Here is a 27,989-nt window from a genome sequence, read left to right as displayed (position 1 = left end):
GTCTCTGATACCCTAGCTTTAAGGAACTGCAGCTTAACTTGGGCTGCCATTTCTGTCAGAAATTGCGTCCGGGCGGAATTTCCAAAAATTGGTAAAATGTCCAGGAAAACCCAGGCGTATGGCAACCCGTGTCAGGAGTGTTGATTTTTTGGGAAAATTTCCTTAAAAATAGCTGAGAAACGTCAACGTCCTAAGGAAAAGCAAGACATTCCGGGATCAAGTCAAAAACGTGGGATGGCTTCCGTTAATCCAGGACTTTTTGTTGTTAAGTCGTTTAGTCGTGTCCGCCTCTTCGTGACCCCCTGGACCAGAGCACGCCAGGCCCTCCTGTCTTCCACTGCCTCCTGCAGTTTGGTCAAACTCATGTTAGCAGTTTTGAGAACACTGCCCCACCATCTCGTCCTCTGTCGTCCCCTTCTCCTTGTGCCCTCCATCTTCCCCAACATCAGGGTCTTTTCCAGGGAGTCTTCCCTTCTCACGAGGTGGCCAAAGGACTGGAGCCTCAGCTTCACGATCTGTCCTTCCAGTGAGCACTCAGGGCTGATTTCCTTCAGAATGGAGAGGTTTGATCTTCTTGCAGTCCATGGGACTCTCAAGAGTCTCCTCCAGCATCAGAATTCAAAAGCATCCATTCTTCGGCGATCAGCCTTCTTTGTGGTCCAGCTCTCACTTCCATACATCACTACTGAATCCAGAACTATCCCTGGAAAATAGGGACACTTGGAGAGATCCTCAGTGCGGTCCTTTGCTTTTGAATAGGATGTGTTGATTTTTAAGGACTCCTGGCCATTTTCTGCAGGTGTTTGGACGTCTAGCTCTAGAGTGACTCATCCCTATAAATGGGTCAGCATTTCACAGAAATGGGGCAGGGGCGACTAAGGCCTTCCTAATCACCAGGATATTTTCAAACTGAGCCTTGCAATAATAGGGACTAGGAGATTGCGTAAAGCAGAGGTCTTCAACCTTTCTGAGTCCACGGCTCCCTTGACCAACCACAGTGATACCACGGTTTTCGAACGTACAGTGGTACCTCGGGTTACAGACGCTTCAGGTTACAGACGCTTCAGGTTACAGACTCCTCTAACCCAGAAATAGTACCTCAGGTTCAGAACTTTGCTTCAGGATGAGAACAGAAATCGCACAGCGGCGGCAGCAGGAGACCCCATTAGCTAAAGTGGTACCTCAGGTTAAGAACAATTTCAGGTTAAGAATGGACCTTCAGAATGAATTGGGTTCTTAACCCAAGGTACCACTGTAATCCATTCTGGCAATCGTCTGGTGTCATTCTGACGTTAGGTGATTGACAGGTGGGTAGCCCCGCCTCCTGTCAAATCTGGTCTGCAAGGGAAGGGGAAACAAAGCCCTTTCCGCCCTTGCAGCGGAGAGGGTGTTGCGGGCAGGAGCCTCCCACATCCGCGGAGGCTTCCCTTGGGGGAATCCCCGGGCGTGTCTTCAACCCAGCCCGCCAATGGGCGGGCGGGGGAGGCGTGGCCCGGACTATTTAGGGCCAGGCACGCCCGGGGACCGCCCTCTTTTTTCCCCCTTCGCCCAGCTGACGAGCGGTTTTCCCATCCCACCCACCCTTAGTTTAGCTAGACTTGGCCTTGCTATGGACTCCAGTTGGTCGCCGCAAGGGGCCTGGTAGGAATTTTTCCAAGTTGGTGCAATTTCCTGCCTTTTGGTTTTTTTGCCTACCTCGTAGCAATCGTCACAACTTTCTCGGCATTGGCGGTTAGGCATTGGCATGGGGCAATGGTTAGACAAAATGGAGGGGGGGAAGGAAGCGCCATCACCTTCCCCCAATGTGAAGGGGTAGTCCGATAGAGGACTCCGGGGGGCGTGGCCTTGTCCGAAGCCTTGTGAGGTAGGGCCCCCGGCACGCCCCCGAGCGGTGACACCCGTGGGATCCTAGTTGGCGTACTTCAACAGGACTCCCGCGGTCGTGTTTCAACCCTTCCCGGTCCCCATGCCGGGTGGTCGATAGGAGCCAATGCCTAAGGCCAATACCTTCAATTTCCGTAATCAATAAAGTTGTGGCCATTTACGCCCATTAACCTTATATCATGGTGTCCGTGTCTTCATTTCATTGGGGGAGGTAACTTGCCACGCAAAGGAACTGGCTGGATCCACCTGAATCTCTGAGATTCTCTCATTCCAGCATCTCTGTCTCTCCTTTTGTACCTCGCTCACCTGATCGGGGATCATGTGACCACGGTGACAAGGCCAGGTGGCAGTGGCTCTCTGTCAGCCCCACAGATCCAATACTCAAAATGGGAATGTACATTTTGCTCTGTAGCCGTTTGATTACAGTCAGCAGCCAGGATCAAGATGAAAAACACCAACGAGAAAACTTAAAAGCTCGGAACAAAATAAAAGAGTACAGAATACAGTGGTAACTCTGTTTCTCAAACGTAATCCATTCCAGAAGACCGTCTGAGTTCTGAAATGTTAGAAAACCGAGGCGCAAAGGGGCTGCCAGCAAATTCAATTGAGAAAATTGAAAAACACACAGCGGAAGCTGTTTCGACTTCTGAGGCGCGTTCAAAAACGGGAGCATTTACTTCCGGGTTTTCGGCGTTCGTGTTCCGAAAGGTTCAGCAACGGAGACGTTCGAAAACCAAGGTTCCGCTGTAGAGCGTTTTGCTCTATTTCAAAGACCAAATTATCACAGGGATTAACTTTGTGTTCCTGTGAAGTGTTCGCTCACGTCCTTTAAATAGGCCGCTAAAAGAGTTTGCAAGCCAGCCTGCTTGGCCTGACACACACTTACCTCAGTCGCAAGGTGCCTGAAATCCCTGATCCACAGCTGCAGCAAGGAGACTCCCCAGAGTTTTGAATCCTTTTGGGATGTCTCCTGGGAAAGTCTGGCTCTTCTCCCTCACACTCGGCCCAAGGAGGCGTTAATAGAATCTGGAAATTGGATTTCGCACCGATTATGAGATGTGTCTGTTCCGATCAACAGACCAGAAATAATTAATTACAAAACCAATTATACGAGCCTCTTAATAAATCACTTTGGATATAAAATGTTTGCTGGGAGCTGAAGAGAGCTGAAGGGAGAGTGTGAAACACGGCGCGCAGGTCCCAGAGAGGCTCCAATATCCAGAGACTTTCCCTGAGAGCGGTGGGGGTCGGAGGGTGAAAAATTAAACAGGGTTTACCGTATTTTTCGCTCTATAGGACGCACTTTTCCCCCTCCAAAAGTGAAGGGGAACTGTGTGTGTGTCCTGTGGAGCGAATGCAGGGGGGAGTCAGGCAGGAAAAGCCCCCAAAAGCCGCAGACAAGCTCTTGCGGCCAGTCAGTCCCTTCTCCCTCCTTGTAGAAAAGCCCACAGGAGCTGCACGCTCCTTAAACGGTGCTCGGCTCCTGTGGGCTTTTGTAGGAGGTGGGGGTATTGCCATAGCCGCACGCAGCCTCTTCCTGCCGGAGAGATTGCGCGTGGCTATGGCAGAAGCTGTCTTGGCTTCTTTGCTCTTTGGGGCTGAGGGGGCAGCGCTTCCCCCACCACCAGCCCCACAAGCTCGGGAAGCAGCGGAAGGCTGTGTGCCTTTCCGCTGCTCCCCGACCTGCTCTTTGGGGCTGGTGGTGGGCTTCCCCCCACCAGCCCCAAAGAGCAGGTCGAAAGGAACCTGAAGCCTGGAGAGCAAGAGGGGTTGGTCCACACTGACCCCTCTCACTCTCCAGGCTTCCAAGGTAGCCTCCTGAAGACCACTGAACGCACCTTGAACGGCACCTTGTTTTAGAGGGGGAAAACAAGAGGGGGGAAATTCTCCCCCTCTCTGTGCAGTGGCTCCTGCCGCTTCACTGAAGGGGTGCTGGGCAGAGGGGGGTAGAAAATTTTTTTCTTGTTCTCCCCCTCTAAAACAAGGTGCGTCCTATGGTCGGGTGCGTCCTATGGAGTGAAAAATACAGTAATTTGCCAAACGAGAAATGCCAGAGGCTGCCCTGTGGTCCTTCTCCAAATCCTAGGGGGCGGAAGGGAGAGAAATCCCGTTCGGTTTGCATTTCAAGGTGAAACGACCAATGCACGCTTTTCTGAAACAAGGTGCAAACCAGCTTTCGAAATTCCGAGTTCTCCAAATTTCGAATCGCAGTTCTCCAGCCAAGCAGAGAAATGCAAACGCTTATAAAAAGGCACATTTTCAATCGGGGTAAAAATGAGGAACAGATACTGATAGCTTCATAACTCCAGATCCTCCAACATTTCTCTGATGAAAATAGTGACTTCTTATTCCATCCCCCCCAACATTTCTCCGATGAAAATAGGGACATTCTATTCCATCCCCCCCAACATTTCTCTAATGAAAATAGGAGCATCTTATTCCATCCTCTTCAACATTTCCCCAATGAAAATACAGTGGTGCCTCGCAAGACGAAAAGAATCCGTTCTGTGATTCTCTTCGTCTAGCGGTTTTTTCGTCTTGCGAAGCAAGCCCATTGACGGATTAGCGGATTAGCGCTATTAGCGGCTTTTAGCGGCTTATCTGCTGATCGGATCAGCTGATAAGCGGCTTAGAAAAAGGGGGGAAAGGGGAAAAAACTAGCAGGAACTCGCAAGACATTGTCGTCTTGCGAAGCAAGCCCATAGGAAATTCGTTTTGCAAAGCACCTCCAAAACGGAAAACTCTTTCGTCTAGTGAGTTTTCCGTCTTGCGAGGCATTCGTCTTGCGGGGCACCACTGTAGTGACATCTTATTCCTTCCCCTCCAACATTTCCCCGATGAAAACAGGGACATCCTAAGGAAAAGCGGGACATTCTGGGATCAAATCAGAAACCGCGACGGCTTCTGTAAATCCAGGATTGTCCCTGGAAAATAGGGACACATGGAGGGTCTCCATTTCTGAGGATTAAAACACACACACACAATTTTTTCCCCCTGCCTTCCACCCTGGCAGGGATTATGGCTTCGAAAGATGAAGTAGAGATGCTAGCAGGAAGTGGGAAAGTGAGCGGAGTTTGCGGGGAGGGGGGGGATGGCTCACCCAACCACGTTCCTCTCTCTCTCTCTCTCTGGCCTGCTAGGAAACCATGGAAACAGAGAGGGAAGAAAGGTGCTTAGATGGGAGAGCAAAGAGAGAGGATGAGAACTCACAATATAAACACAAAGGTCTGTGCTAGAGCAGGCGAGGGTGAAGGAGAAGAGGTAGCAAAATAGCTGGCAAAATAGCTGGCAAAATAGCTGGCCACGGAGATGGGGGGCGGGAGCGAGAAAGGTGTCCTTTCCCATTTGTTACCAGTAGTATTATTACTACTGGTACCCTCACGAGGGTGGACGCGGATGGCGGCTGTGGTTAAGACCTCAGCGCCTAGGGCTTGCCGATCGCATGGTCAGCGGTTCAAATCCCCGCGGCGGGGTGTGCTCCCGTCTTTTGGTCCCAGCTCCCGCCCACCTAGCAGTTCGAAAGCACCCCTAAAGTGCAAGTAGATAAATAGGTACCGCTTTATAGCGGGAAGGTAAACAGCGTTTCCGTGTGCTGCGCTGGCTCACCAGAGCAGCTTCATCATGCTGGCCACGTGACCCGGAAGTGTCTCTGGACAGCGCTGGCCCCCGGCCTCTTAAGTGAGATGGGCGCACAACCCTAGAGTTGGACATGACTGGCCCGTACGGGCAGGGGTACCTTTACCTTGACCTTTACTACCCGCACAAGATGTAAAGAGTGAGGTGCAAATGTCAAGATATCGCCAACAGCAAGTTTTTTTAAAAAAAGCATAACCTGAAACCAGGGACAAGATAAGAGACTCCATTTTGCTCATGTTTAAGGGGAGGGGGCAAACCTAGACAGCATCTTAAAAAACAGAGACGTCACCTTGCCAACAAAGGTGCGTATAGTTCAAGGTATGGTTTTCCCAGTAGTGATGTATGGAAGTGAGAGCTGGACCATCAAGAAGGCTGATCGCCGAAGAATGGATGCTTTTGAATTCTGGTGCTGGAGGAGACTCTTGAGAGTCCCGTGGACTGCAAGAAGATCAAACGTATCCATTCTGAAGGAAATCAGCCCTGAGTGCTCACTGGAAGGACAGATCGTGAAGCTGAGGCTCCAAGACTTTGGCCACCTCATGAGAAGAGAAGACTCCCTGGAAAAGACCCTGATGTTGGGAAAGATGGAGGGCACAAGGAGAAGGGGACGACAGAGGACGAGATGGTGGGACAGTGTTCTCGAAGCTACAAAAATGAGTTTGACCAAACTGCGGGAGGCAGGGGAAGACAGGAGTGCCTGGCGTGCTCTGGTCCAGGGGGTCACGAAGAGGCGGACACGACTAAACGACTAAACAACAACAACAAAGGTGGGGGACTGACCAACCCCACACTTTGCAAAATGATACGCAAAAGATTCCGCTTTGCTATCTGCGCCCTTCCAAATTTGGAGACCCAGTTCCCTGATGGAACAATGTGCGCAAAGAGGCGTCTGTCTGGGGAAAGTGTGCTTTGAAATAGCATGGATTAGATTGATTTAAAAATAAAAAATTCTACACTGCCCTGTGTCCGGGGATCACAGGGCAGTTTGCAATATAAAAGCACACGCACACAAAATGTACAGTGTAATAACAAACAAAACAATAGCATGCAAACATGTCCATGATTCCTGGTCAAAAAACACTGTTTTTGGGGGGTGAAGGGCACTTCTATGGTTTGAGAGTTTTGTTGGATTCTATTGTACGTCTCCAAACTTCAGAGACGTCAAACCCCCCCCAAAAAACCCATGTTGCTTCTCATTTTTCTAATCTGAAACTCAGCTCTCCACATTTCCACACCAGTTTGCGAATTTTTGAAAAACAAGTCCTCATGATAATAATATTAAAAATAATAATTTATTATTTATACCCCGCCCATCCAGCTGGGCTTCCCCAGCCACTCTGGGCAACTTCCAACAAAATGTTAAAATACAGTAATGCATCAAACATTAAAAGCTTCCCTAACCAGGGCTGCCTTCAGATGTCTTCTAAAAGTCTGGTAGTTGTTGTTCTCTTTGACATCTGGTGGGAGGGTGTTCCACGGGGCAGATGCCACCTCCGAGAAGGCCCTCTGCCTGGTTCCCTGTAACTTGGCTTCTTGCAGTGAGGGATCCGCTAGAAGGCCCTCAGCGCTGGACCTCAGCATCCAGGCAGAATGATGGGGGTGGAGACGCTCCTTCAGGTATACGGGACCGAGGCTTCATTGTAGCATCTTAGGGCAAATTTTGCTCAATATCTGCATGTTCTGTATGTTTTCTCCTTCTAATACTGTACTAGAGTTGCCATATTTCAAAAAGTGAAAATCCGGACACAAAAATTCTTGAGCTTTTTTTTTGGTAATATCTAAAGAAAAGTTTTTGAGCTATTTTTAATGAAATGTGACAAAATCTACACTTCTGGATTTTCCTGGACATTTCAGCAATTTCTGCCCAGGTGCTGTTTCAAAGGCCGAATTCTGGTTACGTTCTGGACGTATGGAAACCCTGTCTAATGCACACACTTTTGCAAAGCAATTCCCCCCATATAATGCATCTTTGTATTCTGTTTTCCCTAATACAGTGGTACCTCAGGTTACATACGCTTCAGGTTACATACGCTTCAGGTTACAGACTCGGCTAACCCAGAAATAGTGCTTCAGGTTAAGAACTTAGCTTCAGGGTGAGAACAGAAATTGTGCTCCGGCGGCACGGCAGCAGCAGGAGGCCCCATTAGCTAAAGTGGTACCTCAGGTTAAGAACAGTTTCAGGTTAAGTACGGGCCTCCGGAACGAATTAAGTACTTAACCTGAGGTACCACTGTATACACATTTCCCTACCTTACTATGTGAATGCACATTTCTTGCCCACGGAACTACACCACAAAAATTCAGAGAAGTGCAAATTCTAACAGAATGGCTCTGATTCGGTTTGCAAAGCGCAAACTTAGTAGGGTCACTTACAGATGCGAACTGGACTGAATTTGGCCCCGCACCTGACAGCACGGAGCACTGAACTTGCAATTAGGGGGAGTAAAAATGATGATAAAAGAGTTTTGCTTGTTCAGAAGGAGTCCTGGCTTGTTTTTATGAGGTGTCTGGTGGGTACAAGAAAAGAAGCGTCGGAGACTCGATTTGACCTGGGGCTCACCTGCCTTCAGCCCCCTATAGGGCTCGCTTCCCGTCTAGGCCAGCAGAGTAACGTTGCGTGGCGAGTTCCCGACCTCCCCAGGTGGAAATAATGACACATGACACAATTATTAAGGTTAATGGGCTAAAAAAAGGCCACAACTTTATTGGTTACAGGTGATGAGCGGTGTTGGCTTAGGCATTGGTCCTAACCGACTATATCCTACTCCAGCCCGTCTGCTTGAAGTCCAGGAAGGGTTAACCACCAGTAGGGGGAGTCCTGCTGATGCACATCAACTAGGAACTCCCCCGGGGTCACCGATAGAGGGCGGGTCTTAGGCCCTCACCTCCCTAGGCTTCGGACAGGGCCACGCCCCCCGGAATCCTTTATCGGACTACCCTTCAATATGTGGGGCAGGTGATGGCGTTACCTCCCCTCTTCCATCTACAGAACAATACCAATGCCTAACCTCCAATACCCAGAAAGTTGTGGCGATTTGCTACGAGGTAGGCGAAAACCAAGTGGCTGGTGCCAATTTGCCAAGTGGAAAAATTCCTACCAGGCCCCTCGACCAACCGAGGTCCATAGCAAGGTCAAAGAACGAAACCTTATAGGGTGGGAAAACAGGAACAGCTGGCGGGCGGCAAAGAGGGAGATCCCCGGCCGCGTCCTGCCTATATAGGGCAGGCCACGCCCCCTGAACCTGCCGATTGGCCGGCTAGGGGGTGACGCGGCCGGGAATTCCCCCAATCGCGCGGGGCTGGCTTCCACCCACCGCGCGCATGGAGGGGCCGTGAAGCCCGCAACCCCACCACCTCCTGAAGGCGGAAGTGGCCTTGCAAACTCTGAGCATGTCAGGAGTGCTTTTCGCTTTGCAGCCTTCATCGCTTCGCTTCTCCTCCCCAGGCAGAGTGCCGGAATTTTATCAAAGTGCTTCTCCTCCGCAACGACAACCTCCTCTTCGTCTGTGGCACCAACGCTTTCAATCCCATCTGCGCCAACTACACCGTGAGTACCAAGAACTTGGGGCAGGCCAGGTGGTGCCCGTAACTCATCGCTCACCCCAGTTTGTACATGGCGCCCCAACTAGTCTGGCTGAATCGTCCAGATTCCTGCTTCCCCTCCCAATATACGCAACCAACATTATGGGCTATTATTTCATGCCCAATGGTTCAAATAGTGTTCTGACCAAGGGTGGCTGGTGCCCATTGGGCAGAAGGCCAGGAGCCCAACAGTAAAGGTAATGGGACCCCTGACCGTTAGGTTCAGTCGTGGACGACTCTGGGGTTGTGGCGCTCATCTCGCTTTACTGGCCAAGGGAGCCGGCGTACAGCTTCCGGGTCATGTGGCCAGCAGAACTAAGCCGCTTCTGGCGAACCAGAGCAGCGCACGGAAACGCCATTTACCTTCCCGCTGGAGCGATACCTCTTTATCTACTTGCACTTTGAGGTGCTTTCGAACTGCTAGGTTGGCAGGAGCAGAGACCGAGCAATGGGAGCTCACCCAGTTGCAGGGATTCGAACCGCCAACCTTCTGATCGGCAAGTCCTAGGCTCTGTGGTTTAACCCACAGCGCCCCCCATGTCCCTGAGCCCAACAGTTGGGGGGCGCCAAAGACAGTGGAAGGCAGAGCCAGCTAGTTCTTGTTTTGCCTCCTCCCTTCCGACTTCTACAAGGGGCAAACGCGGAGTCGGAGGAGGGGGACAGTCAGTGACAATCCCCTGGTGTGGTTGCGAGTAAAAAGATCAGGTGGGCAGTCTGCTGCTCCTCTCCTTTGACAGCCACCCTTCTGTGGTTCGGTGCTCACTTGAGCTGTTTTGGGGGTTGCCCACCAGCACCTAAAGATGTCTTGCAGCTGCTGTGAATTTCAGGGTTCCCCCAGGTCTGCCGATAACACCCTCTTCAGAGAATCATAGAATCATAGAGTTGAAAGAGACCACAAGGGCCATCGAGTCCAACCCCCTGCCAAGCAGGAAACACCACCAGAGCACTCCTGACATATGGTTGTCAAGCCTCTGCTTAAAGACCTCCAAAGAAGGAGACTCCACCACACTCCTTGGCAGCAGATTCCACTGTCGAACAGCTCTTACTTGTGTGCTTTGGCTACAAATAAGGTTCAACACTTGGCAAATGGCTCTGCTTCGAGTGTACAGTTTGTGAACTGAAATTCTAGCGTTCTGTTGCAGAACCACCCCAATAACTCCTGGAGGAGCAAGACCTAAACAACTGTGATAAACCGAAGGGCAGATGGAATGGGCATTCAGTATATCCACTTATCTATATTATAAACTAGGGATGCGGGTGGTGCTGTGGTCTAAACCACAGAGCCTTTTGGGCTTGCCGATCGGAAGGTCGGTGGTTCAAATCCCCGCGACAGGATGAGCTCCCGTTGCTCGGTCCCTGCTCCTGCCAACCTAGCAGTTTGAAAGCACGTCAAAGTGCAAGTAGATAAATAGGTACCGCTCCGGCGGGAAGGTAAACTGCGTTTCCGTGCGCTGCTCTGGTTCGCCAGAAGCGGCTTAGTCATGCTGGCCACATGACCCGGAAAAACTGTCTTGTGGAAGCATACTGCACCTGCAGATTTATTAATCATATATCAGGACAAAGAAACATGTCGTCTCTCTCTCGTGTCGTCACAGAGAGAACGGGAAAAACAAAAGCTATACACACAACGGAAGTTCCCAGAAAGCTGTGCTGGAGTGTAAACAGACATGTGACACGTAACAATCCCATGTCTGTTCCTTAAGGTGGAACAGAATTCTCAACATCTTACCTTTAACTTGGGTCCATTAATGCCAGTGGGTCTGGGTCACGGGATACGGCCCGTTTCCTTTTGCCCAGCCCCTCGAGAGATCCGCAGTTTGTCTAACTATCTTTTCCTCCCACCAGATGGACACTTTGGAGCCCACGGGAGACAACATCAGTGGGATGGCTCGTTGCCCCTATGACCCCAAGCACGCCAACGTCGCTCTCTTCACAGGTCGGTTCAGAGCACGGAGGGAAGTATTTTGACCCGGTTATTATGACTCAGCAAGCAGAAACAGCATTTACCGTATTCTTTGCTCTTTAAGACTCACTTTTTCCCTCCTAAAAAGTAAGGGGAAATGTGTGTGCATCTTATGGAGCGAATGCAGGCTGCGCAGCTATCCCAGAAGCCAGAACAGCAAGAGGGATCGCTGCTTTCACTGCGTAGTGATCCCTCTTGCTGTTCTGGCTTGTGAGATTCAGAATATTTTTTTTTCTTGTTTTCCTCCTCCAAAAACTAGGTGCGTCTTGTGGTCTGGTGCGTCTTATAGAGCGAAAAATACAGTATGCCCCACCTTTCCTGTAAGGGGCTCAAGGCTGCCTGCATGCACCCATTCCCTGCCCCCAGCCCTGCAAATATATATGGGTTTCCTTAAGCATCACAACAACCACGAGGGGTAGGTTAGACCGGGGACACACTCAAGGCTACCAATCAAGGATTTGAACCTGCATCTCCCCAAGCCTGGTCTCACACGCACAAATAATGAGCTCTTTCAACGACAGAGAAGCAAGCCAGTCTCTGGTTCCTATGGAGACAACGAAGTGGATTATCTGTGGTCCTTGAGATACAAGGCGTTTTTGTGTGTGTTAGCAAAGGGATGACCCCGTTTGTCAAGAATCATAGATGCCTTCCCTGCCTCTGTTTGGTCCCATGAGCCCAACTTTAAATTAAAAACACACCCACAGAGTCACATGGTTTCTAATAAATATATTAGAATATATACCTGTATACCTGGAAGGAGCGTCTCCACCCCCATTGTTCAGCCCGGACACTGAGATCCAGCTCCGAGGTCCTTCTGGCGGTTCCCTCCTTGCGAGAAGTGAGGTTACAGGGAACCAGACACAGGGCCTTCTTGGTGGTGGCGCCCGCCCTGTGGAATGTCCTCCCTTCAGATGTGAAGGAAATAAGCAGCTATCTTCTCTTTAAAAGACATCCGAAGGCAGCCCTGTTTAGGGAAGTTTTTAATATTTGATGCTGTATTGTTTTTAACACTCGATTGGAAGCCGCCCAGAGTGGCTGGGGAAACTCAGCCGGGGTATAAATAAATAAATTAATTTATTATTATTATTATTATTATTATTATTATTATTATTATTATTATTATTGAAATTATTGAAATGGGTTGAGTTGGCATTTTGAGGCAAGCCTGCTTAATTCAGACTTCCCAAAATAATATGGCAACTGAAATCTGCACATCTCTGAAATTTGTTCTGCAGGCATGTCATGTGTACAAAGAGTGTTGTTTGCATAGACCTATGGGACGCGGTTGGCGCTGTGGTCTAAACCACTGAGCCTCTTGGGCTTGCCGATCGGAAGGTCGGCGGTTCGAATCCCCGCGACGGGGTGAGCTCCTGTTGCTCGGTCCCAGCTCCTGCCAACCTAGCAGCTCGAAAGCACACCAGTGCAAGTAGATAAATAGGTACCACTGTGGCGGGAAGGGAAACGGTGTTTCTGTGCACTTTGGTTTCCATCACAGTGTCCTGTTGCACCAGAAGCGGTTTAGTCCTGCTGGCCACATGACCCGGAAAGCTGTCTGCGGACAAACGCCGGCTCCCTCGGCCTGAAAGCGAGATGAGCGCCGCAACCCCATAGTCGCCTTTAGCTGGACTTAACCATCCAGGGGTCCTTTACCTTTTACCTTTTTTATTGAATTGGGGACCTTTCGTACGCAGGGCACACACTCTCTGGCTGAGCTAGAGCATTTTCTTTGGCGGTTCCAACTTCCGGGCGCCGTGCAACATGCCCACCTGGCGTTATTTACAACTCCTCTCTCCCTTCAATCACCTCATATCTATCTCCCCTTCCCTGACAGGTGGAATGCTTTTCACCGCCACCGTGACGGATTTCCTGGCCATCGACGCAGTCATTTACCGCAGCCTAGGAGACAGCCCGACTCTTCGCACAGTCAAGCACGACTCCAAGTGGTTCAAAGGTGCTTTGTCGATTCGCTCCGCGCTGGGGGGAGGCCGGGAGGAGGCAGGAGTGGGAAAAGCCGCTATGTTCGCTCGTAACGCGAGGCGGCGTGCTCAACGGACAAATCGGCGTCAAGGAAAATGTCCTCACGATGAATTAACTGAGGCTTCTTTAAATCGGCTGGCAAACCGGAATAAAATACGTGGGGGGGGGGTTGTTTTGCTTTTAAACATCTTTATCGAAAGTTCAAAAAGTACATAATTATATGTGCACTAAACAGGGTGAGATGGAAATAAAAGAAAGAGAAAGAGAACCTATGTAAAAGGGAAAATAAAGTGGGGGGGGGACCAAAACTGTACATTTTACAAGGTTATTATTGTACCTCACCAGATTTTAACCTATTACAGTACAGTGGTACCTCGGGTTAAGTACTTAATTTGTTCCGGAGGTCCGTTCTTAAACTGAAACTGTTCTTAACCTGAGGTACCACTTTAGCTAATGGGGCCTCCTGCTGCCACCGCCCGATTTCTGTTCTCATCCTGAAGCAAAGTTCTTAACCTGAAGCACTATTTCTGGGTTAGCGGAGTCTGTAACCTGAAGCGTCTGTAACCTGAAGCATATGTAACCCGAGGTACCACTGTATTTGCAAGAATGGGTTCCAAATATCACAGAATTTGTCCATGGCATCTGTGTTTATATGCAAATTGTTTGTATGCTGCGAGTTTGCATAAATCTTCAATCCAAACATAGAAGGGAGCCACATTTTTATTTTTCCAGTACAGCGGGAGGCCCCGTTAGCTAAAGTGGTGCTTCAGGTTAAGAACAGTTTCAGGTTAAGAACAGACCTCCAGAACGAATTAAGTTCTTAAGCAGAGGTACCACTCTACAGCCATAAGTGATATGCAATGTAAATAAGAATTCAAATGACTCAAAGATGACAAGTGATGGTGGAGGGGAGACAAATGGGTGTGGTACTTCGTCCTTTTTTATTTCTTACCCTTTCCCTTTACTCTCTGGTTTTGGGGGTTAAGTGTGTGCACCTTATTGTTTTTTGTTTGTTCGTTTGTTAATACCTCAGGATGCAAACAGGATCCATTCCGGAGCCCCTTTCGCATCCTGAAGCGAACGCAACCCGCGACTGCTCATGCTTCCGTTCATGCGCGTGGCATCATTTTGACCGTCTGCGCATGCGCAAGCGGCGAAACCCGGAAGTAACGCGCTCCGTTACTTCTGGGTCACCGCGGAGCACAACCCAAAAGCGCTCAACCTGAAGCGTATTCAAGCCGAGGTATGACTGTATGCTTAAATAAAGCATTAAACCCTAGAAATAATAAAAATAACCTCCTTTATCTGGACTCTCCCCACCCAGAACCATATTTTGTCCGCGCTGTGGAGTGGAAAAGCCACGTCTACTTCTTCTTCAGGGAGATCGCAATGGAGTTTAACTACTTAGAGAAGGTAAGATGGTGAGAGGAGGCCTACATGGGCGTTGTTGACCAGGCCTGGCGCCAGCACCCAGGGACCCTTGGACCCAGATTCCTCTGACCCTCCTTACTGTCCCCACAACGTAGGTGGTGGTGTCTCGGGTGGCCAGAGTTTGCAAGAACGACATGGGTGGCTCTCAGCGGGTTCTGGAGAAGCAGTGGACCTCCTTTCTCAAGGCTCGCCTCAACTGTTCTGTCCCGGGAGACTCTCATTTCTATTTCAATGTCATCCAGTCTGTCACGGACATCCTGGAGATCGATGGCCGGCCGGTCGTGCTTGCCGTCTTTTCCACGCCTGCCAACAGGTCAGTGGTGGTTGGGAATGGCGGGGGTGCTGATTTGAGCTGGGATGGGGGGCTCTCTGGGACTCAGCCCTCAAAACATCTAGAGTTCCTTCTGTCTTGAGTTTTCGCACTGCATTAGTTTACACTGATATTATTATTATTATTATTATTAACCACCCATCATCTGAAGATCACAAGACAGTTTACAGTATAATAACACAACATTGTTTATTTATTTATTTATTTATACATACAAACATAAATAGGGACATGGGTGGCGCTGTGGGTTAAACCACAGAGCCTAGGACTTGCCGATCAGAAGGTCGGTGGTTTGAATCCCCGCGATGGGGTGAGCTCCCATTGCTCAGTCCGTGCTCCTGCCAACCTAGCAGTTCGAAAGCACCTCAAAAGTACAAGTAGATAAATAGGTACCGCTCCAGTGGGAAGGTAAACGGCGTTTCTGTGCACTGCTCTGGTTCACCAGGAACGGTTTAGTCATGCTGGCCACATGACCCGGAAGCTGTACACCAGCTCCCTCGGCCAGTAAAGCGAGATGAGCGCCGCAATCCCAGAGTCTGTCATGACTGGACCTAATGGTCAGCGGTCCCTTTACCTTTTACATACATACATACCCTGCCCATCTAGCTGGCTCCCAACAGAATATTGAAAACATGATTAAACCATCAAACATTAAAAACTTCCCTAAACATAGTTGCCTTCAGATGTCTTCTAAAATTCAGATAGTTGTTTATTTCTTGACATCTGATGGGAAGGCATTCCATGGGGCGGGTGCCACCACCGAGAAGGCCTGGTTTCCTGTAACCTCGCAGTCTCCAGAAGGCCCTCGGAGCTGGACCTCTGTGTCTGGGCTGGATGACTGGGGTGGAGTCGCTCCTTCAGGTCTACTGGGCCGAGGCTGGTTAGGACTTTCAAGGTCAGCACCAACACTTTGAATTGTGCTCGGAAACGTACTGGGTGCCAATGTAGGCCTTTCAGGACTGGTGTTATATGGTCTCGGCAGCCGCTCCCAGTCACCAGTCTGGCTGCCGCATTCTGGATTAGTTGTAGTTTCTGAGTCACTTTCAAAGGTAGCCCCACATAGAGCGCATTGCAGTAGTCCAAGCGGGAGATAACCAGAACTTGCACTGTTCTGGAGAGACAGTCTAGGACACAACAACAACAAGAACATGGAAAACAGAGCTGATTGTGACAAATATGGATTGGACCTCGCCAAGGGTTTGAGGCTACCCTCACCTGGTTTAGCCGGCCAGTCAAAGCCGTCGCTGCTGTTGAAATCCAGTCTCTCGTTAAAACACTGCATCATTAAAATGCAGTCAGTTCAAAGAGGTTGCTTTAGAACCCGTTTTAAGAATAAACAACTCTCTGCCATGACGGCAATATATTTCAAGGGCAAAATGGCTGCAGAAATCCGGAGAACTGTATTTAAAACGGTGTGTGTGTGTGTGTGTGTGTGTGGAGGGAATAAGAGAAGGAAATGGCAGGTCACTTTTGCAGGTGGGTTTATTGAGGCTGGGGCGCGGGTGGCACTGTGGGTTAAACCACAGAGCCTAGGGCTTGCCGATCAGAAGGTCGGCAGTTCGAATCCCCGTGATGGGGTGAGCTCCCGTTGCTCGGTCCCTGCTTCTGCCAACCTTGCAGTTCAAAAGCACGTCAAGTGCAAGTAGATAAATAGGTACCACTCCAGCGGGAAGGTAAACGGTGTTTCCGTGCACCGCTCCGGTTCGCTAGAAGTGGCTCAGTCATGCTGGCCACATGACCCGGAAGTTATACGCTGGCTCCCTCGGCCAATAAAGCGAGATGAGCGCCGCAACCCCAGAGTCGGCCACGACTGGACCTAATGGTCAGGGGTCCCTTTACCTTTACCTTATTGAGGCTGAAGGAGAGCAACGTGCCTACAATTTGCCATATTGTGAATTCACAGCAAAGCGCTCTCTCTCTTTCTTTCTTTCTCTCTTTCTCTCTCTTTTTCTCTTTCTCCAGCATACCAGGCTCTGCCGTGTGTGCCTTTGACATGGCCCAAATCGCCTCCGTCTTCGAGGGGCGCTTCCGCGAACAGAAATCCCCCGAATCGGTTTGGACCCCTGTGCCAGAGGAACTGGTGCCAAAACCACGGTGAGTGAAACTGACAGCCACCACGTTCTTTCAAGCCACCAGCGAGTTCCTGCTGGTTTTTTCCCCCTTCTCCCCCTTTTTCTAAGCCGCTAAGCCGCTTATCAGCTGATCCGATCAGCAGATAAGCCGCTAAAAGCCTCTAAAAGCCGCTAATAGCGCTAATCCGCTAATCCGTCAATGGGCTTGCTTCGCAAGACGAAAAAACCGCTAGACGAAGAGAATCACAGAACGGATTCTTTTCATCTTGCAGGAACAATCTCCCTGATTGGCAAACAATCAGCAGCTTCGTTTCAACATCCACTTTCAGGGGAAAAAAGCATGATCTGCTTTTTGCCCCTGGGCAATTCGGGTCCAGGGACCACACATTCGCTCCATAAGACCCACAGACATTTCCCCTTATTTTTTAGGAAGAAAAAAGTGTGTCTTATGGAGCAAAAAATACAGTAATTTCCTCCTGGAGCCTGATTGGTCTTCTCCTACAGGCCAATCAGTTGTTGCATTCTAGGATCCTACCTGCCTATTGTTGTAGCATCCAAGCTTAGTACATAACAGATGGGTTTGCGTGTTTCTTCTGTTGGGACATCTCGGTAGCCCCCGTCCGGCTACGAACCTCTTCCCTTGCTCACGGAGCGCAGAATCTTGACTTTTGGACATTTGCCTCGCAGGCCAGGTTGTTGCGCGGCTCCGGGGATGCGCTACAATTCCTCAAGCTTCTTCCCGGACGAGATCCTCAATTTTGTCAAGACGCATCCATTGATGGACGAGTCGGTTCCATCGCTGGGCAACGCCCCCTGGATCATCCGGACCATGACCCGGTAAGGGAGAGCTACAAAAATGTCAACGTGGGTATGTTTAGCCTGGGACGCAGGTGGCACTGTGAGTTAAACCACAGAGCCTAGGACTTGCCAATGAGAAGACTGGCTGTTCGAATCCCCATGACGGGGTGAGCTCCCGTTGCTCGGTCCCTGCTCCTGCCAACCTAGCAGTTCGAAAGCACGTCAAAGTGCAAGTAGATAAATAGGTACCGCTCTGGCAGGAAGGTAAACGGCATTTCCGTGCGCTGCTCTGGTTCACCAGAAGTGGCTTAGTCCTGCTGGCCATATGACCCGGAAGCTGTACGCCGGCTCCCTCGGCCAATAAAGCGAGATGAGCGCCGCAACCCCAGAGTCGGTCACGACTGGACCTAATGGTCAGGGGTCCCTTTACCTTTACCTATGTTTAGCCTGGAGAAGAATGAGGGGTTAAAGTCTGCTGACCAATTTAATCAAGAGACAGCCAGTGTATTTTTTCAGCTGATTTACCTAATTTGGATTAATCAACTACACAGAGCTGCTACCATTCCGTTTCCATGCAATATATATTGCAGACCTCTCTTGCATGAATACTTTGTGCATTTTACGTGTGTGTGTGTCAGAGACGGGAAAACAAGCAGTTTCCATCAATTTCCTAAGCACCGCCGCCAAGGCGAGCTGGTTCTAATTAAATCTGTCTTAATTGATGTTTTATGTGAAATTAATCAAGCATCGTTCCTGTTGTCTCTCAAGCCAGAAACGCGCACTGGGAGATATTGGGCTGGGGGTGGGGTCTGTGTGCGTCCTTCAGCCTGTGCTTAGCCAAAAATAAAATAAAATTGGGGGGGGGGAGCCCCCGGACAGTGGCAGGAACGGAGGCAAATACATACACAACCACCAGCAGCAAAGGACATAATTTACATCCCCATAGAGAAGAGATTCTCCATCGCAACCCTACTCCTCCCTGTAGCCCTTTGCACCTACTTTACCCCTCTCCTCGCCGGGTGCTGCTAGCGAGGCTAGCTTCACATGCAAAACAGCCAGAATTAATTGGTGGGGATAATTGCAGATTTAATGAGATGACAGAAAACTTTCCTCTAATTGACTACCCGCCGCCACCCGCTTTGCAAAGGGTAGAGCGAGCCAGCCGAGGCGGGCGTTTGAGAAGGGGTGGGTGGGATCTTGCTGATTAAACGTGTCATTGCATTTGGCATTCACGATTGCAGTTGTTTTAGAAACAGGGGTGTGGCAGGCAGAGAATTTGGAGGAGAGGCGTGGTGCGTCTATCCTAGAAAAGTGGCTTGCAAAATTCCCTGCGAAGGGAGGGATTTTAAATATTGTGTATAGAGGGGTGCGGGTGGCGCTGTGGTCTAAACCACTGAGCCTCTTGGGCTTGCCAATCAGAAGGTCAATGCTTTGAATCCCTGCAATGGAGTGAGCTCCTGTTGCTCTGTCCCAGCTCCTGCCAACCTAGCCGTTTGAAAGCACGCCAGTTCAAGTAGATAAATAGGTACCACTGCGGCGGGAAGGTAAAAGGCATTTCCATGCACTCTGGTTTCCATCACGGTGTCCCGTTGTGCCAGAAGTGGTTTAGTCCTGCTGGCTACATGACCCGGAAAGCTGTCTGTGGACAAACGCCAGCTCCCTCTGCCTGAAAGCGAGATGAGCGCCACAACCCCATAGTCGCCTTTGACTGGACTTAATCGTCCAGCGGTCCTTAACCTTTACCTTTATTACCTTTTGTGTATAGACACACACAAACAGACAAATCTCATTTTCTTTTTGGCAATCCCTCATAGCCAAGGAATATTGTCTTCCATGAACACGGTCTTGATGGTGTGTCCATAAGTGACCGTGAAGGCCAATTCTGGATTCACACATCCTTCCACAGTGGGGACATTGGTTTCCAGGTGGGAGTTGATCCTGGTAAGGGTTTGCCTTCCTTTTAGCACGTTTCTCCCTTGCGTCCTGAGTTCGAGTGTCTTCAAAGCCCATGACACCTTTGGTAAAGGCTGTTCTCCAACTGGAGCGCTCGCAGGCCAGTATTTCTCAGTTATCAGTGTTTATACTACATTTTTTAAGATTTGCCTTGAGAGAGTCTTTGAACCTCTTTTGTTGACCACCAGCGTTACAATTTCCATTTTTAAGTTCAGAATACAGTAGTTGCTTTGGAAGACGATTATCAGGCATCCGCACAACACGACCAGCCCAACCAAGTTGATGTTGAAGAATCATTGCTTCCACACTGGTGATCTTTGCTTCTTCCAGTACACTGGTACAGTGGTACCTCTGGTTACGTACTTAATTCGTTCCAGAGGTCCGTTCTTAACCTGAAACTATTCTTAACCTGAGGTACCACTTTAGCTAATGGGGCCTCCTGCTGCTGCCGCTGCACAATTTCTGTTCTCATCCTGAAGCAAAGTTCTTAACCCGAGGTACTATTTCTGGGTTAGCGGAGTCTGTAACCTGAAGCGTATATAACCCGAGCTAGCACTGTATTAGTTCACCTGTCTTCCCAAGTAAATTTTTTGGGAGTTGATGTTGAAGAATGTCACATAGAGGAGGGAGAAAGGTGGTTTTCTGCTGCTCCAGAGAAGCGGACACGGAGCAATGGATCCAAACTACAAGAAAGAAGATTCCACCTAAACATTAGGAAGAACTTCCTGACAGTAAGAGCTGTTTGACAGTGGAATTTGCTGCCAAGGAGTGTGGTGGAGTCTCCTTCTTTGGAGGTCTTTAAGCAGAGGCTTGACAACCATATGTCAGGAGTGCTCTGGTGGCGTTTCCTGCTTGGCAGGGGGTTGGACTCCATGGCCCTTGTGGTCTATTCCAACTCTAGGATTCTATGAATCATTGCTATGACCCTGGTGGTCTTTGCTTCTTTACACACACACACACACACACACACACACACCCCAGCCCCGCACTGGTTTTGTGCGCGTAGATGATAAACCCACCACCTCTGTTTCTCCGGGCAGGTATCAGCTACGCAAGATTGTGGTGGACCCCACAGCAGGGCCCGGCAGGAACCACACCGTGGTGTTCCTGGCCTCCGACACCGGCACCGTCTTCAAGTTCCTCATCCACACCAATGTCAGCACCAATTCTGCGACTGTAAGAGCCAGCAGCCAGAGTTTGCTGCTGGAGGAGTTCGAGACCTATCCCAGCGACAAGTAAGTTTGGCCGTGGGCAAGAATTCTTTAGGATTTGGTGGCAAGAGCAACTCTTGTGGAGTGACGTCGGGTGCTGTCACTGAGCAGCAGGCTTGAATACAGAATGAAAAGCAATGAAGCAGTCCTTTAGATAAGCCCTCTGAGGCCCTTCTCTGTCTTCTCCCCATCCCAGAGACATTTGGAGGCTGGGAACAAGAGAACGGGACTTTTCGGTGGTGGCCACCCTGATTGTGGAATGCTACATGTCTGTGGGTTAAACCACAGAGCCTAGGGCTTGCCGATCAGAAGGTTGGCAGTTCGAATCCCTGCAACGACGGGGTGAGCTCCTGTTGCTCGGTCCCTGCTCCTGCCAACCTAGCAGTTCAAAAGCACACCAGTGCAAGTAGATAAATAGGTACCACTCCGGCGGGAAGGTAAACGGCGGTTCCATGCGCTGCTCTGGTTCGCCAGAAGCGGCTTAGTCATGCAGCCACATGACCCGGAAGCTGTACGCCGGCTCCCTGAGCCAGTAAAGCGAGATGAGCGCTGCAACCCCAGAGTCAGTCACGACTGGACCTAATGGTCAGGGGTCCCTTTACCTTTACATGTCTTTAAGTAGCAGGCAAAAAACATTCTTCTTTACCCAATCCTTGGGCCATTAAATAATCTATGCCCTGTGAAAGTGTGGGGGACTGTTATTATGAGGACTATTTTATTATTATGAGGCTATGTCAAAGAGAACAACAACTACCAGACTTTTAGAAGACATCTGAAGGCAGCCCTGTTTAGGGAAGCTTTTAATATTTGATGTATTATAGTATTTTAATTTTTTTTTGGAAGCCGCCCAGAATGGCTGGGGAAGCCCAGCCAGATGGGCGGGGTATAAATAATAAATTATTATTGTTGTTGTTGTTGTTGTTGTTGTTGTTGTTGTTGTTGTTGTTGTTGTTGTTGTTATCTGCCAGTATGCTTTCTATTATTTTTTTATTATTGATGTTCTGTAACATGTTTTTAATGTGGTACACTGCCCTGGGTTCTTCTGATAAAGGACGGTACAGCGGACGCTCGGGTTGCGAACGTGATCTGTGCGGGATGCACGTTTGCAACCCACAGCGCACATGCGGGTTGCAATTTGGTGCTTCTGCGCATGCGCAAAGCACGATTTAGTGCTTCTGCGCATGCGCAACCACCAAAACTCGGACGTAACCCGTTCCGGTACTTCCGGGTTTTGGCGGGTCCGTAACCCAAAAAATCGCAATCTGAAGCATCTGTAACCCAAGGAATGATTGTATATTATTATTATTATTATTATTATTATTATTATTATTATTATTATTATTATTATTATTATTATTATTATTATTATTATTAAACAGTGCTATTTTTCTAGAAAAAGAGGTGCCAGAACTCACTATGAACGCCTCCCTTGTTCTCTTAGAATGTCAATGGCACCTTTCTGAGAAGTGCTGGAACTGTGTTCAGACGAGTTCCGGCTGATAAAACCCCCTGATAATAACAAACAGAACACAGTCATACCTTAGAAATCAAACGGAATCTGTTCCAGAAGTCCGTTCGACTTCCAAAACGTTCAGAAACCAAAGCGCAGCTTCCGGTTGGCTGCAGGAAGCTCCTGCAGCCAATCGGAAGTTCCATTGGATGTTCAGCTTCCAAAACTGGTTCGCAAACCGGAACGGTCACTTCTTGGTTTTTTGGCGTTCGGGAGCTAAAACGTCCAAATACCAAGGCATTCGGGATCCGAGCTATGACTGTAATCAGAATAACATAGGAGAAGCAAGAGAAAATTCTTCCATGTTCAGTTTTTGGAGAGAGATTCCATTGTACTATCCTTCTACCTCTTTTGCAGTTGCCAAGCCAATAATTTTCCGCATTTATTTGCCGGTTCAAAAGTCTTTTGTTTCATCAATTTAATTTTCCATTCAATTTCTTGGTTTACTATTTGTGAATACGGAGATTGTAACGCTTTAATTTCCTTTTGAATCTGTTGATTTTGGGGGTTACATCTCATTTTTTTCTCTTTCTCCTTTAACTGAGACAGAATTTTTTCCTTTTGCTCATTCTACTATTTCTTCCTGATAGAGTTCTGTTGAATCAAAAAACCTCGCATTACCGCTTTAATTGCATCCCATACGACCCTTGCTTCAATTCCAGGATTGAGGTTCAACTCAAAATAGTCCTTTAGGGTCTTTTGAGCTTTATTTACAATCAAATCATTTCTCAGCAAAGCGTCATTCATCCTCCATCTAAAAGAACCCTGTAGATGATCCCTATCTTTAACTCTGAACAAAATCCTTGTTTAACCTGGAGGTAGGCTGTCTGAATGCGGGTGGCGCTGTGAGTTAAACCTAGGACTTGCTGCTCAGAAGGTCGGTGGTTCGAATCCCTGTGACGATGGGGTGAGCTCCCATTGCTCGGTCCCTGCTCCTGCCAACCTAGCAGTTCGAAAGCACATCAAAAGTACAAGTAGATAAATAGGTACAACTCTGGCAGGAAGGTAAACGGCGTTTCCGTGTGCTGCTCTGGTTCGCCAGAAGCGGCTTAGTCCTGCTGGCCACATGACCCGGAAGCTGTACGCCAGCTCCCTTGGCCAATAAAGCGAGATGTGCGCCGCAACCCCAGAGTCAGTCACGACTGGACCTAATGGTCAGGGGTCCCCTTTACCTTTAACTTAACCTAAACAGCCTCGTCCAGTATATCTGAAGAAGCGTCTCCACCCCCATCGTTCTACCTGGAAACTGAGGTCCAGCACCGAGGGCCTTCTGGCAGTTCCCTCACTGTGAGAAGCCAAGTTACAGGGAACCAGGAAGAGGGCCTTCTCGGTGGTGGCACCCTCCCTGTGGAACGCCCTCCCACCAGATGTCAAAGAGAAAAACAACTACCAGACTTTTAGAAGACATCTGAAGGCAGCCCTGTTTAGGGAAGCTTTTAATGTATTGCAGTATTTTAATAGTTTTTGGGAAGCCGCCCAGAGTGGCTGGGGAAACCCAGCCAGATGGGGGCGGGGTATAGATAAATTATTATTATTACTATTTAGGCTGTCTGAATTGTGCATTGCTTTGTAACAATTTGTTGGGTTTCTGGACCGTAATAAAGATTGATTGATTGATTGATTGATTGATGATTGATTGATTTTTTCCCCTCCAGGTGCGGAAAAGACATTGTGGGTGAACGGAAACTTCTGGGCATGGAATTGGACAAGGCCACGGGGTCCCTGCTCCTGGCCTTCCCGCCCTGCGTGGTTCGTGCCCCCGTGGCCCGGTGTCAGCAGCATTCTGGTTGCATAAAGTGAGTTTTCCATTCCTGTTCCCATGTGCTGGGGTTTTTAACGCAGCCTCCTCCCCCGCCCTGACAATGGGTTGGGACAGAGGAGGAGAGCCGATTCATTTTGCATCGAAAGGCAGGCACCTTAACACCAGTAAAGTTGGCGAAAATGTATAGGATGAGGGATAGAAGATGTTGGAAATGCAAAGAGGCCGACAGGGATTTTTACCACATGTGGTGGACTTGTGATAAAGTTAAGAACTTTGGGGAGCTGATCTATAATGAACTTAAGAAAATACAGCGGTACCTTGGGTTACATACGCTTCAGGTTACATACTGTCAGAGCTGCTTCAAGATCCTAGCTCACAGAGGATCACGCTAGCCAGCGGTCATTAAGTAAAAGTCTTTATTGAATTACAGTTTCCATTCTCACGCTGCTGTCTGCAACTCTACGTCTACTAGCTAGATCGGCGAGGCTCCGTCTGAGTCTCCGCCCCGTGCGCACCAACTTAATATCCTAGCCTTGCTCCACCTTTTCCTCCTGACTGTCCTCCTCTGGGTCCCTCTACCCCCCGGGGCTTCTTCCTTCCGGGATTCTTCTGACGCTGACCCAGACCCTTCTGCCTCCTTGCGCCGGGCTTTAGGACCCGGTTCCCTTTCGGGGCTGCTCGCTGCGCCGCCTTCCTCTGCATTTGAACTTGGCGCGCGCGCCCAACCTTCCACTTTCCTCTTAACCGTTTCTTCGCTCCCCGATGGAGGTGTGGCCACTCCTGACTCCTGCCCTCCCTCCTGTGGTGAGCTGCCAGCGCTTCCCTCCTGGCTCCTTTCCTCTTCCCTGCTTCCTGGCGGTGACGCTGGTCCCGATTTCCAGCTGCTCCCCCCTGAGTCTCCTCTGGCTCTATCTTCCTGGGGTGCCTCCCTAGACGCCCCCCTTGCCCTGGCCACTGGTGCTCCTTTCTGTGAATCCTCTGATTCACTGGAAAGACTGGGAGATCTCGGGTCGTCGTCATCACTCATCCTTTCCTCTGTCTCCTCCCCTTCGCTCTCTGTTTCCTCCCTTGCCCGTGCCTCTGCACCTAAACCCCTGACATCCATCCCCCCCTCGAAGCCCCCCAGTCCCCCCTCCCCTCCTTCCGGTGCTGGAGCTGGGGGCTGCTGTTGCAAAGGGACGAACGTCGGATCTCGGTCGCTTCCCGTGGCAGGCCTCCAGCGGAACTCTTCCAGGTCTTCCTCTCTGCTCTCGTTGACGACAGTCACCTCCTCTTCCATCTCTGTGCCGCCGTGCTCGAAACCAGGGTCGTCCCCGAAAATGTCCATGTCCGTCTCTCCCGCACTTCCTCCAGGCGGCGTTGCTCGGCCGGAACAGTCCAGCCACTTCCTGCGGAACTGCTCCTCCGGCCTATCGTCCCACCAATACGAGGGTTCTGAGACAGATCCCGAGGGTGACCCCTCCGGGGAACGGACGTCTCGTGTTGGTTCCTCGTCCGAGTCGAACCCCCTGAACGTGCTGTCCGAAAGCGTGGGCGTGAAAAGCCAGTCGTCGAAAAAGTCTGCTGGCATAGGTCTATGTGGGAAGAGGGCATGAAACTCGTCTTTGAGCAGAGGTTCGTCTAAAGCGTAGCCCGGCACCCAGCTGTTCGCACTGGCCGGGGTGCCCTCCCTGGCGAGAAAGTATTCTACTCCCTCTTCCCCCCATCTGGAGTCCAAAATCTCCGTGACTTCGTTGATGCGCTCCTCCTGTGCCACTCCCGCGTGCCCCGTTCCTTCTCTGAGCGGACTCGGCGCCGTTCCGGGTTCCTGGAACCTGTGCGGTGCCTTGTAGGGAGTGAGCACCGATCTGTGGAACACCGGATGCATTCTGGAACCCTCCGGAAGCGCCAGCCTGAAAGCCACCGGGTTGACCTGCTCTTCGACTTGGTAGGGCCCCAGTTGTTTATGCCCTAGTTTCTTCTTGGCCAACGACCTGGCCGGCACTGCGTGGGCTGCTAACCAGACCCAGTCTCCCACGTGGAGCTCTTCGCCAACCCTTCTGTGTTTGTCCGCTTGTACCTTGTATGCGTGTTTAGCCAGCTCCAGGTGGCGCCGCAGCTGATCGTGGACTTCCTGCAGCTCCGACGCGAACGCATCTGCTGACTGCGGCTCCCCTTCTCCCCTGCATTCCAGTCCCGGAAAGGTTCTAGGGTGCCGCCCGTTGTTGGCGAAGAACGGCGTGACGCCCGTGGATACGTGCTTCGTGTTGTTGTAGGCAAACTCTGCAAGCGGCAGGTAATCCACCCACGTCGCAGGCTGTTGGTTTGCATAACATCTCAGGTACTGCTGCATGATGGCATTGGCTCGCTCCGCTTGCCCGTTGGTCTGCGGGTGTCTCGCCGACGCCAGATTGATCTTGACGTTTAGGAAGCCCATCAGTTTCTGCCAGAAGTTCGAGATGAACTGCCGCCCGCGGTCGGACAGAATAGACCGTGGCAAACCGTGAACCTTGAACACGTGGTCTATGAACAGTTTGGCGGTTTGCTCCGCCGTGGCCACCTTAGCACACGGAATGAAATGCGCCATCTTGGAGAACAGGTCCACCACCACCAACACTGCCGTCTTGCCCCTTGAGCTGGGCAGATCCGTGACAAAGTCCAGAGCCACCCTTTCCCAAGGTTCGACCGGAGTTTGCAGCGGCTCCAACAGTCCAGCCGGCGGTTTGTGCACCGGCTTTGCCCTCTGGCAGGTGTCACACCTCGCTACGTAGTCTGCGACCTCCCCTCTCATTCCAGGCCACCAGAAATCCCTGGCTACTAATTCCACCGTCTTCTCCTTGCCAAAGTGCCCGGCCGTGGGTGCGTCGTGCAGCTGCTGTAGCACCTTGGCTCGAAGTTCGTCACCCGGCACGTAGATGGCCCCTTTACGGATGAGCAAGCCATCTCGTAGCTGGAAACCGTCGGCCGCTGCCTTGCCCCCTCGCACCTCTGCCATCTTCGTTTGTGCGAAGGAGTCCCCCTGCAACGCTCGCCGCACCGCCTCTAGGTCCACGGTCGCCGCGGCGCACGCCCACACTGTCGGTGCAAAGATGTGCATGGCGGCCGCTGGTGTTGCGTCCTCCAGATACTGTGGCTTGCGGGAGAGAGCGTCTGCCATGATGTTGGTGTCCCCCGGGACATACTCTATTCGGAAGTCGAAGTCCGCAAAGAACTCAGCCCAACGTATCTGCCTCTGGTTCAGGAACTGTGCCGTGCGCCAGTGTTCCAGATTCTTGTGGTCCGTGCAAACCTGCACCGTGTGCTTGGCGCCGATCAGAAAGTGCCTCCACGCCTTGAACGCTGCATGAATGGCCAGCAACTCCCTGTCCCATATGGTGTAGTTCTGCTCGGACTTGCTGAGCTTCCTGGAGTAAAACGCTCCCGGCCGCCACACGCCCTGCGGGTCCTTCTGCAGCAGGACCGCCCCCACTGCTCTGTCCGAAGCGTCTGTCTCCACCCTCATCGGCATGCTGGGGTTGACATGAAGCAGCTGCTCTTCCGACGCGAAGAGACGCTTGAGGGCCTGAAAGGACTGCTCCGCCTGCTCTGTCCAGATGAACTTCTTCTTCTTGGAGCTAAGGGTGTCAGTGATGGCCGCCGTCTGCATCGCGAAGCCCTTGATAAACTTGCGATAGAAGTTCGCAAAGCCGACAAACCGTTGGACCTCCTTCCGGTTGCGTGGGCTCTTCCAATCCAACACCGCTCGAACCTTGGCGCTGTCCATGGCGAGCCCCTTGGCAGACAGCTTGTAGCCCAGAAAATCCACCTCCGGCACGTCAAATTGGCACTTCTCCAGCTTGGCGTAGAGCCTGTGTTGCTTTAGCCTGCCCAGCACTTCCTTGACGTGCTTGTCATGTTCTT

The 27,989-nt window shown here is 50.5% G+C and overlaps 1 protein-coding gene and 1 long non-coding RNA gene across 6 annotated transcripts in view; both read left to right on the top strand.

The window, feature by feature from the left end:
• SEMA6B (semaphorin 6B) overlaps positions 1-27,989 on the top strand; it is a 179,670-nt gene that overhangs the window by 137,051 nt on the left and 14,630 nt on the right. For 4 of the 5 annotated variants that reach the window (XM_081177665.1, XM_081177666.1, XM_081177667.1 and 1 more), the window contains exons 6-14: positions 8,966-9,067; positions 10,948-11,038; positions 12,897-13,016; positions 14,367-14,455; positions 14,569-14,786; positions 16,767-16,898; positions 17,564-17,713; positions 20,668-20,862; positions 24,004-24,144. In XM_081177665.1, coding sequence (XP_081033791.1) covers positions 8,966-9,067; positions 10,948-11,038; positions 12,897-13,016; positions 14,367-14,455; positions 14,569-14,786; positions 16,767-16,898; positions 17,564-17,713; positions 20,668-20,862; positions 24,004-24,144 — 1,238 coding nt within the window. The remainder of the gene's footprint in view (positions 1-8,965; positions 9,068-10,947; positions 11,039-12,896; positions 13,017-14,366; positions 14,456-14,568; positions 14,787-16,766; positions 16,899-17,563; positions 17,714-20,667; positions 20,863-24,003; positions 24,145-27,989) is intronic. The other variant, XM_081177669.1, reaches the window with a different exon arrangement.
• The window catches only part of LOC308577810, a 132,738-nt gene that overhangs the window by 90,119 nt on the left and 14,630 nt on the right, over positions 1-27,989 (top strand). The gene's annotated exons all lie outside the window — the stretch shown is intronic.

This window comes from Podarcis bocagei (assembly GCF_964188305.1).
Source record: "Podarcis bocagei genome assembly, chromosome: 18".
NCBI classification, from domain to species: Eukaryota; Metazoa; Chordata; class Lepidosauria; order Squamata; family Lacertidae; genus Podarcis; species Podarcis bocagei.
The sequence above is the reverse complement of the archived record's forward strand: the minus strand, read 5'-3'. Positions and strand labels throughout refer to the sequence as shown.